At 35.9% G+C, this 13,840-nt stretch overlaps 5 protein-coding genes across 10 annotated transcripts; 2 read left to right on the top strand and 3 right to left on the bottom strand.

The window, feature by feature from the left end:
- Positions 1-130: 130 nt before the first annotated feature.
- On the bottom strand, positions 131-1,778 carry Nd-acp (NADH dehydrogenase (ubiquinone) acyl carrier protein). 2 transcript variants are annotated; one of them, XM_076797839.1, is made up of 4 exons: positions 1,459-1,778; positions 991-1,098; positions 827-952; positions 131-483 (listed from the first exon to the last, which is right to left on the bottom strand). In XM_076797839.1, exons 1-4 carry the CDS (start codon positions 1,615-1,617, stop codon positions 304-306), a joined length of 573 nt encoding a protein of 190 aa, XP_076653954.1. In that variant the 5' UTR covers positions 1,618-1,778; the 3' UTR covers positions 131-303. The 2 variants fall into 2 exon arrangements, with proteins under 2 accessions (XP_076653954.1, XP_076653953.1); XM_076797838.1 differs by lacking the exon at positions 991-1,098 and having other exon boundaries at positions 1,459-1,768.
- Positions 1,779-1,893: 115 nt separating this feature from the next.
- On the top strand, positions 1,894-7,970 carry Tbc1d8-9 (TBC1 domain family member 8/9). 2 transcript variants are annotated; one of them, XM_076797824.1, is made up of 18 exons: positions 1,894-2,106; positions 2,958-3,124; positions 3,216-3,389; positions 3,461-3,557; positions 3,648-3,837; positions 3,909-4,042; positions 4,114-4,318; positions 4,500-4,705; positions 4,774-5,066; positions 5,135-5,338; positions 5,409-5,740; positions 5,910-6,065; positions 6,152-6,337; positions 6,491-6,679; positions 6,864-7,026; positions 7,096-7,428; positions 7,507-7,628; positions 7,688-7,970. In XM_076797824.1, the coding sequence occupies exons 1-18, from the start codon at positions 2,063-2,065 to the stop codon at positions 7,904-7,906; spliced, it is 3,414 nt and encodes a 1,137-aa protein (XP_076653939.1). In that variant the 5' UTR covers positions 1,894-2,062; the 3' UTR covers positions 7,907-7,970. The 2 variants fall into 2 exon arrangements, with proteins under 2 accessions (XP_076653939.1, XP_076653940.1); XM_076797825.1 differs by having other exon boundaries at positions 1,895-2,106; positions 4,789-5,066.
- Positions 7,971-9,143: 1,173 nt separating this feature from the next.
- On the bottom strand, positions 9,144-9,877 carry Rps21 (ribosomal protein S21). The gene is made up of 4 exons (XM_076797840.1): positions 9,782-9,877; positions 9,636-9,693; positions 9,339-9,474; positions 9,144-9,259 (listed from the first exon to the last, which is right to left on the bottom strand). The coding sequence occupies exons 2-4, from the start codon at positions 9,683-9,685 to the stop codon at positions 9,194-9,196; spliced, it is 252 nt and encodes an 83-aa protein (XP_076653955.1). The 5' UTR covers positions 9,686-9,693; positions 9,782-9,877; the 3' UTR covers positions 9,144-9,193.
- A 1,432-nt stretch (positions 9,878-11,309) lies between these two features.
- Positions 11,310-12,050, top strand: LOC143360034 (uncharacterized). Its single transcript, XM_076798560.1, has 2 exons — positions 11,310-11,636; positions 11,732-12,050. The coding sequence occupies exons 1-2, from the start codon at positions 11,545-11,547 to the stop codon at positions 11,868-11,870; spliced, it is 231 nt and encodes a 76-aa protein (XP_076654675.1). The 5' UTR covers positions 11,310-11,544; the 3' UTR covers positions 11,871-12,050.
- Positions 12,051-12,052: 2 nt separating this feature from the next.
- Rnh1 (ribonuclease H1) lies at positions 12,053-13,830 on the bottom strand. Of its 4 annotated transcripts, none has more exons than XM_076798555.1 (8): positions 13,789-13,830; positions 13,544-13,686; positions 13,279-13,431; positions 12,976-13,182; positions 12,809-12,911; positions 12,605-12,735; positions 12,273-12,537; positions 12,053-12,193 (listed from the first exon to the last, which is right to left on the bottom strand). In XM_076798555.1, exons 3-8 carry the CDS (start codon positions 13,377-13,379, stop codon positions 12,113-12,115), a joined length of 888 nt encoding a protein of 295 aa, XP_076654670.1. In that variant the 5' UTR covers positions 13,380-13,431; positions 13,544-13,686; positions 13,789-13,830; the 3' UTR covers positions 12,053-12,112. The 4 variants fall into 4 exon arrangements, with proteins under 4 accessions (XP_076654670.1, XP_076654674.1, XP_076654672.1 ...); XM_076798559.1 differs by having other exon boundaries at positions 13,279-13,372; XM_076798557.1 differs by having other exon boundaries at positions 13,752-13,822.
- Positions 13,831-13,840: the final 10 nt, after the last annotated feature.

Below are 13,840 nucleotides of genomic sequence, written 5' to 3'. Positions count from 1 at the left end.
TCTCTGCTCACCATTCAAAAGCTCTTTAGGGATGTGTTTGATATATACATATATTCAATGAACAACGGGAGAAATATTTTTGCGCAAATCGGTCCTATCGGTGGGTACAGGATGGATGATAAAATCGAACTTTAATCTAATAAATGGATTTATATTTATAGTAACTTTTGCGTCTATATACAGGATAAACAGAAGTATGTTTTTTGCAAAACAACGCTAGGGTTCGATCGTTCCTTTTTATTTGTACAATGCTTTGAGAATGAAAAGAATTGACTAATGCAACCTTAGAAATTATAGAGCCATTTATTCGTAAACGTCTTCTCTATCTGCGACGTAACGCACTATATCCGCAGGTCGTAGTAGTCTCTCCGCGTCCATGTCCGGTATTTCGAAACCGAATTCGTCTTCCATTGCCATTATAACTTCTACATGGTCTAGAGAGTCCAGGCCCAAATCGTTTATGAAATGGGAGTCCAATTTCAGCTGCACAAAATTGAAAAATCATTTAATACAAGTTGCAGAATAGATACATTGAAATAACTGATATCTAAGTAACATATAAATACAATATTCCTTCAGTAGAACATTAGAATTACGTATTTATATATCAGTTTCATTTCAAAGACACCACGATTCAAGCGAGGTGTCGATTGATCGCTAATATTTTCAGAAGTTATCTATCAACTCATTCTATAACAAATTTAACATAATAATGCTAACTGCACTATAAGTAACTCTATACAATTGCATCTTTACGTGTCCATAAATTATAAAAACACCTTCACAAGTATCTTTGGTACTATATAGTTTTCTAGTAAATAGATACCTTCTTAGGATCAATTTTATCATAAAGATTGAGTACTAAAAGTACTCGCTGCTGAATGAAGTCAAGTGATAACGGTGGCTTATGGCTGTAGGGGCGCACCTGCTTGACTCGTGTGTCCGTTATTCCCTGTAAAGGAGTATTTTATAAGAAGTATATATAATAACCTTGTCAGCTGATATTTTATCATAGGCTGCGACCACTTTTAATACACGTTCCTCGATCTTCTTATTTCTACTTTCATCAGAATATGCGCGAACGCTCTCAGTCTTTACCTAAATGTATTTAAATCAATTTTACATGTACGAAAGAAATAAGTTCAATCGAATCACGGGACAGAATGAATTGCGAAATGAATCAAAGAAATACTATTCAATATTCGGTGTTATAAGAGTGAAACTTATATAGTGGTTGATGGAATCGAAATCAATTAAGACCGTCACACGTTAATGCGTATGGAATCGATGGTGACACATATCGAGGAAGATCTATCATTCTGCATGCTATGTATCCTATTTGTCTGCCAAAACATGAAGCATTTCAGTTATGTAATATGCGATTTAAAAACACGACATACGCAAATCACGTAAGAAGGTTCGCTAGCTCTCTGCAATTAGGGAGTAACCAGTGTTTACCTGTGGCAGAAGTGTGATGGTTCTTTGTCTTTTACAATGGAAGGATCTCTCTGTTAATTGAAGTTGCGTGGCAGTAGCTCGTAAACAAAATCGACTGATCGAATTCTTAAACGAACCGGTGTTTCTCATTAAAAGACGAATACCCGTGAGAGACGCCATTTTCTCAGCTGCAAACGTAAAATGCAGTCGACAAGATTTGGACTGTGGTCGCGTGCGCGAACCTAATTTCTGTTATACATGTGCAACGACCGTCAGTAGGTTATCAGCACTCCCGTACTGTTTTCGAAATTTTACGCTAGAGGGCTTTAAAAACGAACAGATTCTCGCAAGTACTCGAACATTCGCAGCGCTATCGTGCCTACGTTCGCGCAACAGAAGACTTTACGAAGTATAGTAACATTTTCGTTTGTACGTGTGGCGAAATTGACAGGATCAACGCAAGTGACGATAAACGGTTTGTAGTAGAGTTCGCGTTGGTGTTTATCTTTGGCAAGTATTTTTTTCTGCTCCTGACCAGCCAGCGAATTTTCTGACTGTTTTGGATAAAGTGTGTGTTTGGATTTGTAACCTTGATACCATATGTGCTGGAACAGTAGTGGTCAATATGTGGGTGAAGCCACAAGAGGTTCTACTGGCAAACGCTCTCTGGTAAATTAATATGTAGACATAATGCTCGACGTACTATTGTAATTACTGTTTACATCGTGTGTCAAACACAGCTGACATTGCTTCGCTTCGAGATTCGAACGGTTTTCGTGCGTTATTGTTTATTAACATCTCGCTAACTTCTGCGCACTTGGTTCCCGACGGGAGAGTGGCTTTTTGAAAATCGCTTTTCGATTTATCGGTCGACGTTATTTGTTTACAGAACAAAGTATCGAAACCAAGACCCCCGTGTCGTTGCACAAACGACATTACCAGACAGAATTTTGTACAAGTTCGGAGCTTGAACGAATCGGTCTTGCATTTTTTCGCAATAACACGCGACGCAGAAATCGAAAGTATAACGCGTCCCGTATGTTATGCACGCACTATTATAGATAAGGAACATTTACGCTTTCACGAATTATCAGCGAAATTAATACTGCGGATATATATGTATACACCGAATTTTTTATTTTTGTAGATTATTTTGTAGACGCCAGACTAACCGAAAAGTTTATTTTGCCGGATAGTAGATGGTTCACAGTAGAAGTAAAATAAATATTAATTTTTATTAATACGATTTTTACAAATTTCATTTCGATCGTATCCTTAATCATAAACAAAAAATTCGGATACTCCTCAAAAGTATCGGGTTGGAACGAAAGTTCTTTTACATTGAAATTCAAAAAAATTCATAAGTTTATTCAATAAGATGTTTATTCATTAAGATTGACTCGAAAATGTCAAAAAGTAATGGAACAGAATGGAAAATATGCCTTTGAATTTTAATTTGAAAACGCTATGACCTTTCGCTCCTACTCAATAATTATTTTCTGTTTGTTTTCATTGTGCAGGGTTACAGAACAAGCAACAGTATACTTTGTTTTGCAACGTCGTAAAGGGCATGGAAAAACGAAAGGTCTTGGCTCCATATTAGTGGGAACATTGGATATTGTGCTTGACACTAAACCCCCACCCTTTAGGATACTTCATCAAACACCGTCGTCAGAAGTTTATTGGGGTAAGACAGTACGAAATCATGAAATTAGAAAAATTCTACTAATTCTATGTTTGGGCTAGTATTGATCTTATTATACCTGTACCGCATGCAGAAGTCGCATGTTCCCTGACACACGAAGAAATCTTGAAAGATTGGGAATGGCTTCATTCAAACTTGATGGATACTTTGACTTCTTTCGACACAGAAGAAGAAATAACTGAATTCGTTTGCTGCAAGATACAGTCTATTATTGCAAACAGTATTCCAGATTGTCAATTTGCTGATGGTAAATTCATTGATACGATTAAGTGTATTGTATACATGGAGAGGTTCTAACGATAGCTTAATTGTTCACAGAAGAGGATCCAGAATCATTTAAAACCACATCCTTTAAATTTCATCAACTTTTTAATATACCAAAGGAGGATAAATTGGTCAATTATTATTCCTGCAGGTACTTGTATATTAAAGTAAATTCACGTTATTTTTTATATTCATGCATAGAGAATTCTATAACATTGTCTCTTAACATTGCCTTTTTCAGTTACTGGAAATCTCGTTTTCCTAGACAAGGATGGCTATACTTGTCGGTAAATCATATGTGTTTTTATGCATATATTTTAGCAAGAGAAACGAAATTAATTATAAGATGGGCAGATATTACTGAATTGGGCAAAACCAATTCTATCTTATTTCCTGACAGTATACGCGTTGTAACTAGAGACAATAAAGAAGTGAGTCCAATATACACAGATACAACGTTGCCAACGTTTTCTATTAATCACATATTTCAACTTATTTCCAGCATTATTTTTCAATGTTTGTGCATAAATCAGAGACATACTCGTTAATGGAACAGCTTACAAATATTGCTATGAAAAGACTTATAGACGAGAAAAGCGGTTTCAACGAAGACAGAGAACTCTTACATAAGCTAAGGTATTTAAGCTATCCTATTAGGCGTGATTAAAATTGATTTGCCCCGATCATAATGGAGTTTACATTTTCAGTAAAAATGTACCTAAAAAACCATCCTTCTTAAAACGTGATCTCGATGCACGAGCGCACTCCGAGGCATACAGGTTACAGTTTAGATTGCCAGGAAGTGAAAAGTTGGATGGCAGTATTGATGCAACTTTGTGGACACCGTACAATAAGAGATATGTTTGGGGGAAAATATTTCTATCGCAGAATTACCTCTGTTTTGAAAGCAGGGTAATACTTTGGCACGTGGAAATGCTAGGGCTGTGCGAGAACCCGAATATGTCGGGTCGAAAATTTTGGTATTCTCGAGAATCTCGAAATTTTCGAGGACCCGTCCTGACCATCTCGCACACCTCTAGTAAATGCATATAAAAAATAATGATATTATTCAATGACATTTATTATGGTATAGGTAAGAGGATTGGTGAGTGTAGTTATACCTTTGAGGGAGGTGACGCTCATAGAACCTGCTGAAAATCAATCGTCCAGCACGGGGATAGATAAGTCGATTTTAGTGACAACGGCACGATCGTCCTTTTTGTTTGCTCAAATCCACGACAGAGATTTCGTGGTTCAAAAAATATCTGAGCTATTGGCAAGATCGAAACTGTCGGCTTTGTAAGTTGTCAACTTCACTGGTATTATGAACTTCACCGCTGTTTATCGACATTTTCACATTTTAATAGAAGTATCTCGGACAGTTCGCCGTTCCAAAACAGTTCATCTCGGGACGATGGTAAACCTGGCGAAGCTAAGACCGCCAATCAATGGAAACCACAACCACCATTGATGACATTATTCAAAGCACCGTTAAGTAGCGAAGCGGCGCTAAAACAAGAAGCTAAAGAAAAGCAATGGGAGCTTCATTTCGCGGAATTTGGAAGAGGTATTACGATGTACAGAACGACGGAGACGGCAACATTAATAATTCAGGGCCTACCGCAGACTCTCAGAGGAGAAGTTTGGCTCACATTTTCTGGTAATAGAAATGACATTTAGCAGAATAATCGTCTGCACAACGAAATGCAATTTTTTTCTTGTACTTAGGTGCTTTGAATGACATGATCATGAATCCCGGTGTTTATAAGTCATTGGTTGACCAATCGCTCGGCAAGTCTTGCCAAGCGAATGAGGAAATAGAAAGAGATTTACACAGATCGTTACCGGAACATCCAGCATTTCAATCGGATACCGGTATCAGTGCGTTGAGGAGAGTGCTTTCCGCGTATGCTTGGAAGAATCCACAAATTGGTAAATGTTGGGAAGTTTTTAACATTCTTATATTAGAAAATCGATCCTAAGACCAACGTCCTTCTCACAGGCTACTGCCAAGCAATGAATATAGTAGCTTCCGTCTTATTAATCTACTGCTCGGAGGAATCTGCCTTCTGGCAGTTATGCAACGTGTGCGAGGCATTGTTACCCGATTATTACGACAGAAGAGTAGTCGGTGCTCTCGTTGACCAAGGTCTCTTGGAAGAGCTAGCCGCTGAATACTTACCAACTTTGCACGCTAGACTACAGGAACTGGGATTAATCAAAGTTATATCACTTTCATGGTTCTTGACGATATTTTTAAGCGTCATGCCGACCAGTAGTGCAGTCAATATAATGGACTGTTTCTTTTATGACGGGGCGAAAGTAATCTTCCAGGTATTACATGTTCACGAGCATGCACACATACGTTCATATACTTTTTTCTTTGAAATTAATTTCTACTTGAGGAAACTTTCAACTTTATCGTTATCCTTTCTAACGAATACAGAAATAAAGTACATAAAAGAAGAAATTTGAAGTAAACAGGTCTTTCTTCCTGTGCCAGATAGCATTGACAGTACTGGAATGGAATCAAGATAAATTACTTAATTGTCGTGACGATGGCGAAGCAATGCAGTTGTTAACAGATTATCTGGGAGGTGTGTTCAATGATGAGGGTCCTGTATTGCCCAGACCAGTCGACAGTGCCACTTCTAACAGGGTGAGCATGTTTGCCTTGAATCGTCTCATTCGTTCGTACGGATATAAGTAGAAATACGTAGATCTATATATGTATACTTATTCTAGAGTATATCTGTCCAAACTTTAATATATGAAGCGTACTCAAGATATGGAACCTTGACTACCGGAGGAATAGAAAGGCTTCGCTTGAAGCATAGGCTTAGGGTAGTTCAGAGTTTGGAAGACGGTATTGAAAAGAACGTACTCAGAAGCGTTATCGTTGATAAGTACATGACAATGGAAGAATTACAGGTACAAGAGTAGCTATAATTATACAATTGTTCACGAAAGTATTCGAACAGTCTTTGAAACAGAATAACTTTTCTAAAATTGAACTAAACGACTTGACTGTAGATGTACACGTGAAACGAATAATCTCTAATACGTATTAACTTTTATATACAGGATCTGCTAAGCTTAGTAAGAGAAGAATTGATGAGCCAACGGAAATCTGAGCCTGATCGCTACGATCCAATGCAGCCCCCCTACGAAGCATACAAAGTAGACTTCGAATTATTCAGAATATTATTTGGCGGGCTGTCGCCATGGGGAAAATGTAGTCAAGCTGAATCCTTGTCAGCTCGGTTGTTCCGTGTAAGTCAATCATGCTTCATGATGCGATTAGCTTTTATGTATTTACAATTTCAATGATTTTCGATGTATAAGGATAACCGAATCGTTAAGCATTAGAGAATTAACGTCTACGTGTATCTCAATTTTATTATTATAAGATCAAGCAAATATCAGAAAATGTTCATAAGTACTATTGTACTATCAGTTGATGGACCGTAATCGTGATGGTTTGCTAAACTTTCGAGAATTAGTACAAGCTATTGGAATGACAGCGACCGCTGACTTGACGCAAAGGTTGAAACTTTTATACACTCTCCACTTACCGCCATTGCTCACCCCCGCTGACTTTGAATCGCCAGTGCAATCTGGTAAATAATGTTCTCATTAATGATTTATAATGAAATCAAGGTTATAATAAATCTTTAAATTACCATTAGATGGAGCAGAAGTTGCAGCAGAAGCAACAGACTTCTTTGACAGTATGGAACAAAGTGTCGCTTCCTTAGAAATGCCAGTGAGTCTGGCAGAAGAGCCGTCTGCAGGTTCTCTGTCTCGTTCGATAAGCTTGAACAGTCAGCAAGACCAGTCATGGGAGATTCAAAGCATGGGCAGCTTGCGTTCCATGATCACGTCGAAAGACAGTCCTTTGGATTTAAAAACTGTGCCAAAAATGTCCCAGGGACACTTCATAGCGTTATGGAAAACTCTGTACGACATGTTTCCCGCACAACCAGAAGAACAAGAAACTTATCATTGTATAGCCTCTATAGGTAACTTGCACGCAGCTGTACCGTTGATGATGAAACATCGGGTCCTTAATTAAGAAAGTATATTTTTGTTGAATACAGGTACTCTTTTGCTTCAATTAGGCGACGTTGGTAAAAAGTTTTATGTCGACCGGGATGAGTCTGAAGACAGCTTGCTTTTAGCTGCCACGGCTGCTCAGCAATCGCCCTCGACCACCGAACGGGTACGTTGTTAGTAAACAAATTCTTTTCTTACATGTAACATGGCGTGTTATTTTTCTAGTCGCATGATCGAAACGGAAACCCATCCAACGTAACGTCCTCCACCGATCCAGAATGGTCAATAAGCGTCGAACAGTTCCTGGCATCTGCCTTAACAGGTCACGCGATTGTAGATTTTTTTAGTAAACGAGCAGATCTTACCGATGCGATTGCAACGCTAAAGAACCGTAGATTTAATCGTGTTCATTCCCTATCGGACACGCCCGTGTTAAATGTATGATACACAGACCCGTCTGTGTACGAAGATAGTGTAAGATATATACATAAAAATTCATAAAGTGATAGATTGCCTTGGATAATTGACCAGCGATTTCATTTCCTAAGGAAATTTTTACATTCGTCGCGAATCTAGCAGAAATCATTGTTTATTCGAGGAACAGATTGACAACGTGAAAAGTGTTTCCATAAACAAAAAGTGAGAGTAGGAGCGAGCCAAGTAATCTCTCATTCGCCTTGAAAAAAAAGACCGTGAACATTGAAGACGTCCAATTATTTAGGCCTACAATATTCCTATTTAGTAGAAATAGTTATTAATACGATATATACCAGTTTATTTTATGCAGGCAAATTGCGGAGCGATTAAAGGATACGTTTGATTTCTTAAAAGACATGAATGAATTCATTGGCCTACGAGAGTAGTGATATATGCATTGAAATCTGAGGAATGAGTGAATATACTCAGGGTAAATATTTTAAACGCATTCCGATTAAACTTTCTACAGATTGCTCGTGCATGATAAGCAAGTTCCCACCAGTTGATACTAACACAGCAAAAATATTTTTTAGTACTAAATTGTTGAGTGTTTATAATACACGATAATTCCTCGATTATGATATGAATGATATATATGCACAAAATTTACATCGTCAGTTATTAGGCGTATTATTTAATCTTGTATGTTTATCTTGTATACTTGAGTAATATATGAAATTAAGCAGTATTACTCGAAAAAAAACAGATATATGAAATATGTGTATAACAAACGAGAATGTTAAATCTTTACTATAATAAATCGACGCTGCATTTATAATTACATGCTATCTCGTAATAATAACTAAACGACTTTTTCAAATGTTCGACAAATTTTTCTAACTCGTACAACTCGGAGTATTATATAAAATGTTTATGAATACTTTGTTTGAATGCAGTTGACTATTGATACTTGAGATTATAATTTCTTGGCATGTGTAACTATCTACATTTCTTAAACATAATTTTTATTTTTATATAACCGATATATGCATATTCTCTGGAACAAAATAATTCCAAGTTTTTGCTTCACAAAAATCGAAGCATCGATTAATTAAAGAATTTCCTTTGTGAATAATATACATGTATATATAAAAAGTCATTATTTCGTATGTACAAATATGTGTACAAATCATATAATAAATAGTATATACAACAAATCTATAACTAATTGTACGGTCAAAATGGTAGTGAAATATTATTCGCATTGTTTAGGTTTTTCTAATTTTATTGGAAGAGTATAATAATAATCTTACATCAAAAGTTTTTCGGTAAAATGCCATCATTTTTTGCAAGACGTACTAAGCAATCATCGGATTCACCCTGAAAGAAATTTGAAAAAATTATTCATACACAACATCTAAAACTGTAATTTGTACAATAGATGTAAAAATCCACGTACCATACGTCTGATAGCTCCACAAATCGCATACATTTTTTGTGCATCAGTCATACGACCAGTTTCTGGATCAACATCAGCAATGCTCAACTGAATGGAAGCATGATCCTTAGCGTGAATGATACGATTACTGGACGAGCTATGGATACAAATGTTATTTACTTATTAGTTAAATGTTTGAAATTAATTTCGCTATTATTTAGGACAATAACTTTCATAATGTCCAAAGATCTTTAAAGAAAAAACACACAATGCTGTTTGGATTCATAACAACGAGTATAACCCACGTGTACCGCTTACCATTTCCTTGGGATGTACAAGTCAACAACATCTCCGTTGTCGTTTTCCATTATGCCGGCTGTAACAGACATTAAAATATAAAGTTTTTACCACACTGCATGAAAGTAACAAATTAAACTTCATTAAATTGACATATTTATCCTCACTTTAATTTGGCAAGTGTACACCGTAAAATGGCTACCGAAGGTAAAGAACTTTCTTCAGTCAGGCTGCGGATATGTCGTAAAGGAAATACGAGTACCAACATTAGTCGCAGTTTGAAAACAGTCCCTAAATATTATTGTTCCTATACCTATCAGAACCTGGGTAAATATTTAGACTCGCCGTCTCACTTTCACCGTTCAACGGATAATAGTTGTTTAGTATGCCATAATATTCAAATATTTTCGTAACGAAATATATTAAAAAATCATTAAAATAACCATGTTATGTCAACAGTGGAAATACATGGTATCGCCATCTGTGACTGGCAATGAAGGCACGGTATCACCACAAACGAGGTACAGGCACAGACGTGGTATAGGAGGAGACCAATCACCATATGGGGTTTCGTGTCTCACATGTAAACAACTGGTTTTCTTACGCCCTCTACGCTGACGAACGATAAATGTTGGAACTAGATCCACAAAAATGATCAAATCTGGTCAAATACAAATGATTGACGAGTTATGTCACCGAAGAGATATATATAAAGACTGCCAGCCTTACGGGAGAATGTGTCGCTCGAAAAATTCGGTGTTTTCTACCGCCCTCTAGGATAGATTTTGGCTGGAGTAAGAAACAGAAGGCCAACGACGGTATTTCGTCGGTGCAGAAGACCACTAAGGAAATTCTCGTCGGTGAGAAGGTGATTCATCACGGACCCATATCGATTATCAAATGTTACATTCTCCGACCAGAGTTGGGCAAAATATTTATCTAAATAAAAATTTCGAATAACGAATAAAAGATAAAAAAATTTTTATTTCCTTATTCGAAGGTTCGAATAAAAAAAGTATCTTTATTCGACGAGTATCGAATAAATAATTTTATTCGACGAGAATTTATCCGACGAAAAAAGATAATTTTTTTTTCGAAGTGGATTTATTCGAACTTCGAATAATTTTTTCATCTTTTATCTGTATTTTCTATTCGAAGGCTTCTAATAAATCTTCGAATTACTTTTACCGAGCGCCGAGATTCAAAGACCCAGCGACGACAAACGACATACAATGTAAGCGGATGGAGAATGGGGCACGAATGAAAGTTTAAACTTTTAGATTTATCAATATATCCTCATAAAATTGTGACGAGCGAATGGAGGGGATTTTCCTGATGAAAATGAGGTCAAATTCGAGTATAATCGAACAAGTTTCACTGATACGTAATGTTACGATAAAAATTACAATCTCATTAAAGACAGTCCAAATGATGTCGTGTTTGGACTCATTTTGATCGGGACACAAGCTCTACAACACATTCGTCTTAACAATATTGTTCTGATTAAAAACATAAAAGCATAAATGATATAGTTAAATGAATAAATGATGTAGTACACCGGTGTATAACTGGCGGCGCTGGCATGTAAAGCCGCTTCAATTCGTTTCACGGTATCTCGAATCCATAGTATATATATATCAGTGGTGATTGGTCTAATCCTGTACCTCGTCTGTGATGAAGGCACGGTACTGACGTTTGAATACAGCAAATGATTTTTGCCGGAATTTACATTCTATCTTATGAGAAATGCGGCATGAATCATTTGCGTTCGAAAACCGAACGTCAAACAAGATAGAAGAGTAGACCTAACCTATTAATACTAATCGCGTGGTATCGAAACAATATTTGTTTATATGGCTTCCTGATTTCTTCATGAAAGAAGAAATTCTATGTGATAAGCATTATAGTTGTATACCGTTTCACATATTTAATGGATAAAATGTCATTGCCACAGACCCATCAAGCAGAATTAATAGCTCTAGCAGAATTAGCAGGGATTTCAGCAGTTCCAAGAGTTCATCGGTAAAAATTCGAAAAACATGGTTGTATGCAATAATTCTTCAGATTTGTTATACCAATATTAAAATATAAACAAATGTAATACTTTGTTCTTTTAGCGTGATAATGGAACTTCTGGCATTACACGTATCACCAGAAGATATATATATTCTTCTGAAACAGATACGTCAGCAATCAAAGGACAAAGAAGCTACAGAGAATCCTGAAGAAATACCGAACACATTAAATTCTAATTAAAATCTTTCATATTTATACATTAACAAAGAAAAACTTGATATGTATTTAGAAGAATGAACATATACTTTTTCATATAGTTTTTGCTGTTCTACTTATTGTTTATTAGAGAACACAAAACTGTTAAATTATTTCTCTACAAATATATTGTATGCTTTTGAGGAAAATAAATAATACACTACAACGGTTATTTAAAAAATATATGTATAAATGTATTATATGTATAGTTTATGTAATAGATATTTTTATACTTTTTTACAGCCTGCTCTTGCTAATTTATCAGCCATTTCATTCCCGTGTATTCCAACGTGTCCGTTAACATGTTTCTGTAATATTGTTCCACGAATAAATTAAACTACAAATTAGTATAATGTAAGTAGAAAGTGACTGTGATGTAGCTCATACCCAAGCTATGTTTAAAGATTTCAGTGCTTCCTCCATTTCTAATAATTCAACTTTGTTTATAACAGGTTTATTTTCTGCAGTTTTCCATCCATTTCTCTTCCATTTTGGCATCCATTGATTTATGCATTTGATTAAGAACTGGGAGTCTGTAATAATTTTCAGTTTCGTTACACCTGCTTCTTTTGCTTTTCTCGCAGCCATAGTCACAGCCTGAATTTCTGCATTATTGTTGGTTTGTCTACCAACAACCGGTGCTGATACATTCCTATAGTTATAGAGAAATAAAATATTGCAAAATCAAAAGTGTGTTTTGAGGACATAACGCAACCTACAGGGGATGATCTTCGCCAAACCAGACGCCTATGCCTGCTAGTGAATTCTTGTAACCGTTTGAACTACATGCTCCATCAGTATATACATTCACATAACCGTCACTGTCAACTATAAATCCTGAAGACGATTTCTGGAATAAATTCTAGGATAGATACAAATGCAAAAATACAACAACTATATTATATGTATTAATAGGTATTCACTTGCACATTGGATGTGGCAGATGGAATTTCACTGAAATCTATCAGTTTACATTTCTTCGCAGACAATTTATCTCTGACAAGTGCATCTATGTGAGGTAGTGCCCTGAACAAGTTAAAAATTGAAATAACAGTTTTATGTTGTAGTCATTCACCAGTGTCTACTGTACCTTTTCCTTATTGGAAATGTTATGGTATCAAGGTTTTCAGTGCTCCTTGTATTTCCCTTGGTGGAATTTGTATTTTCCTTGGTGGAATTTCCTTTTCCCCTACTAGAGCTCGTCTTTTCCCTAATGAAACTTTGAGCTGCTTCTTTGGATGGAAACTTTTTGAATACAGCGCCAGAGAATTGGTGGACTTGACGTTTACATTCATCCCTTAACAAAAACAGATTATGTATAATTTATATAAAACGAGTTTAATATAATATACAGTAATAATGACGAGTTATATGAAAAATATAAATGTATTACCAACTGTCATATATTCCAGGTTTGTGACCTTTGGCAACTGCATAATATGTTGCTGGCATTTTTAGCGATTTCAGCAGATGACACACTTGTATTACTAACATATAATCACTGTTACTATTTGAAGACGAAATTATTTTTAAATGCTGTATTTATCTAAAAAAGGGAAATTAAAAGTGAGAGAGTCAATTATAACTCAACATTGAAGCAACAAAATAATTAGGTGATAGAGAACTGTGTAAAAATAGTTTTATGTAATCACTCGTACCTCATGCATCGTCCACGGTTAAAAATATTTTCTAAAAGAGGGAATATAATTAAATGTGCTCGCTTATTGAAGGTATACCATGTTTACTGGTGCGTCAATATTGCTGAATACTAATAATGATCAGGCCACTCCACCTAGTCAATCTAGAACGAAAAAATTTGTTGAAACTTAAGCTACGAACATATATTTTAAACGAATAAATACACACATAATTCATAGGAAAACATTCAAATATCATTTCTTACTGTCGTCAATGAAGTAAACACAGAACATGTATTCAAAATGCGTAGTACCTAG

The sequence above is a fragment of the Halictus rubicundus genome, chromosome 12, assembly GCF_050948215.1.
Source record: "Halictus rubicundus isolate RS-2024b chromosome 12, iyHalRubi1_principal, whole genome shotgun sequence".
NCBI lineage: Eukaryota > Metazoa > Arthropoda > Insecta > Hymenoptera > Halictidae > Halictus > Halictus rubicundus.
This window is presented reverse-complemented; position numbering and strand designations above follow the sequence as displayed.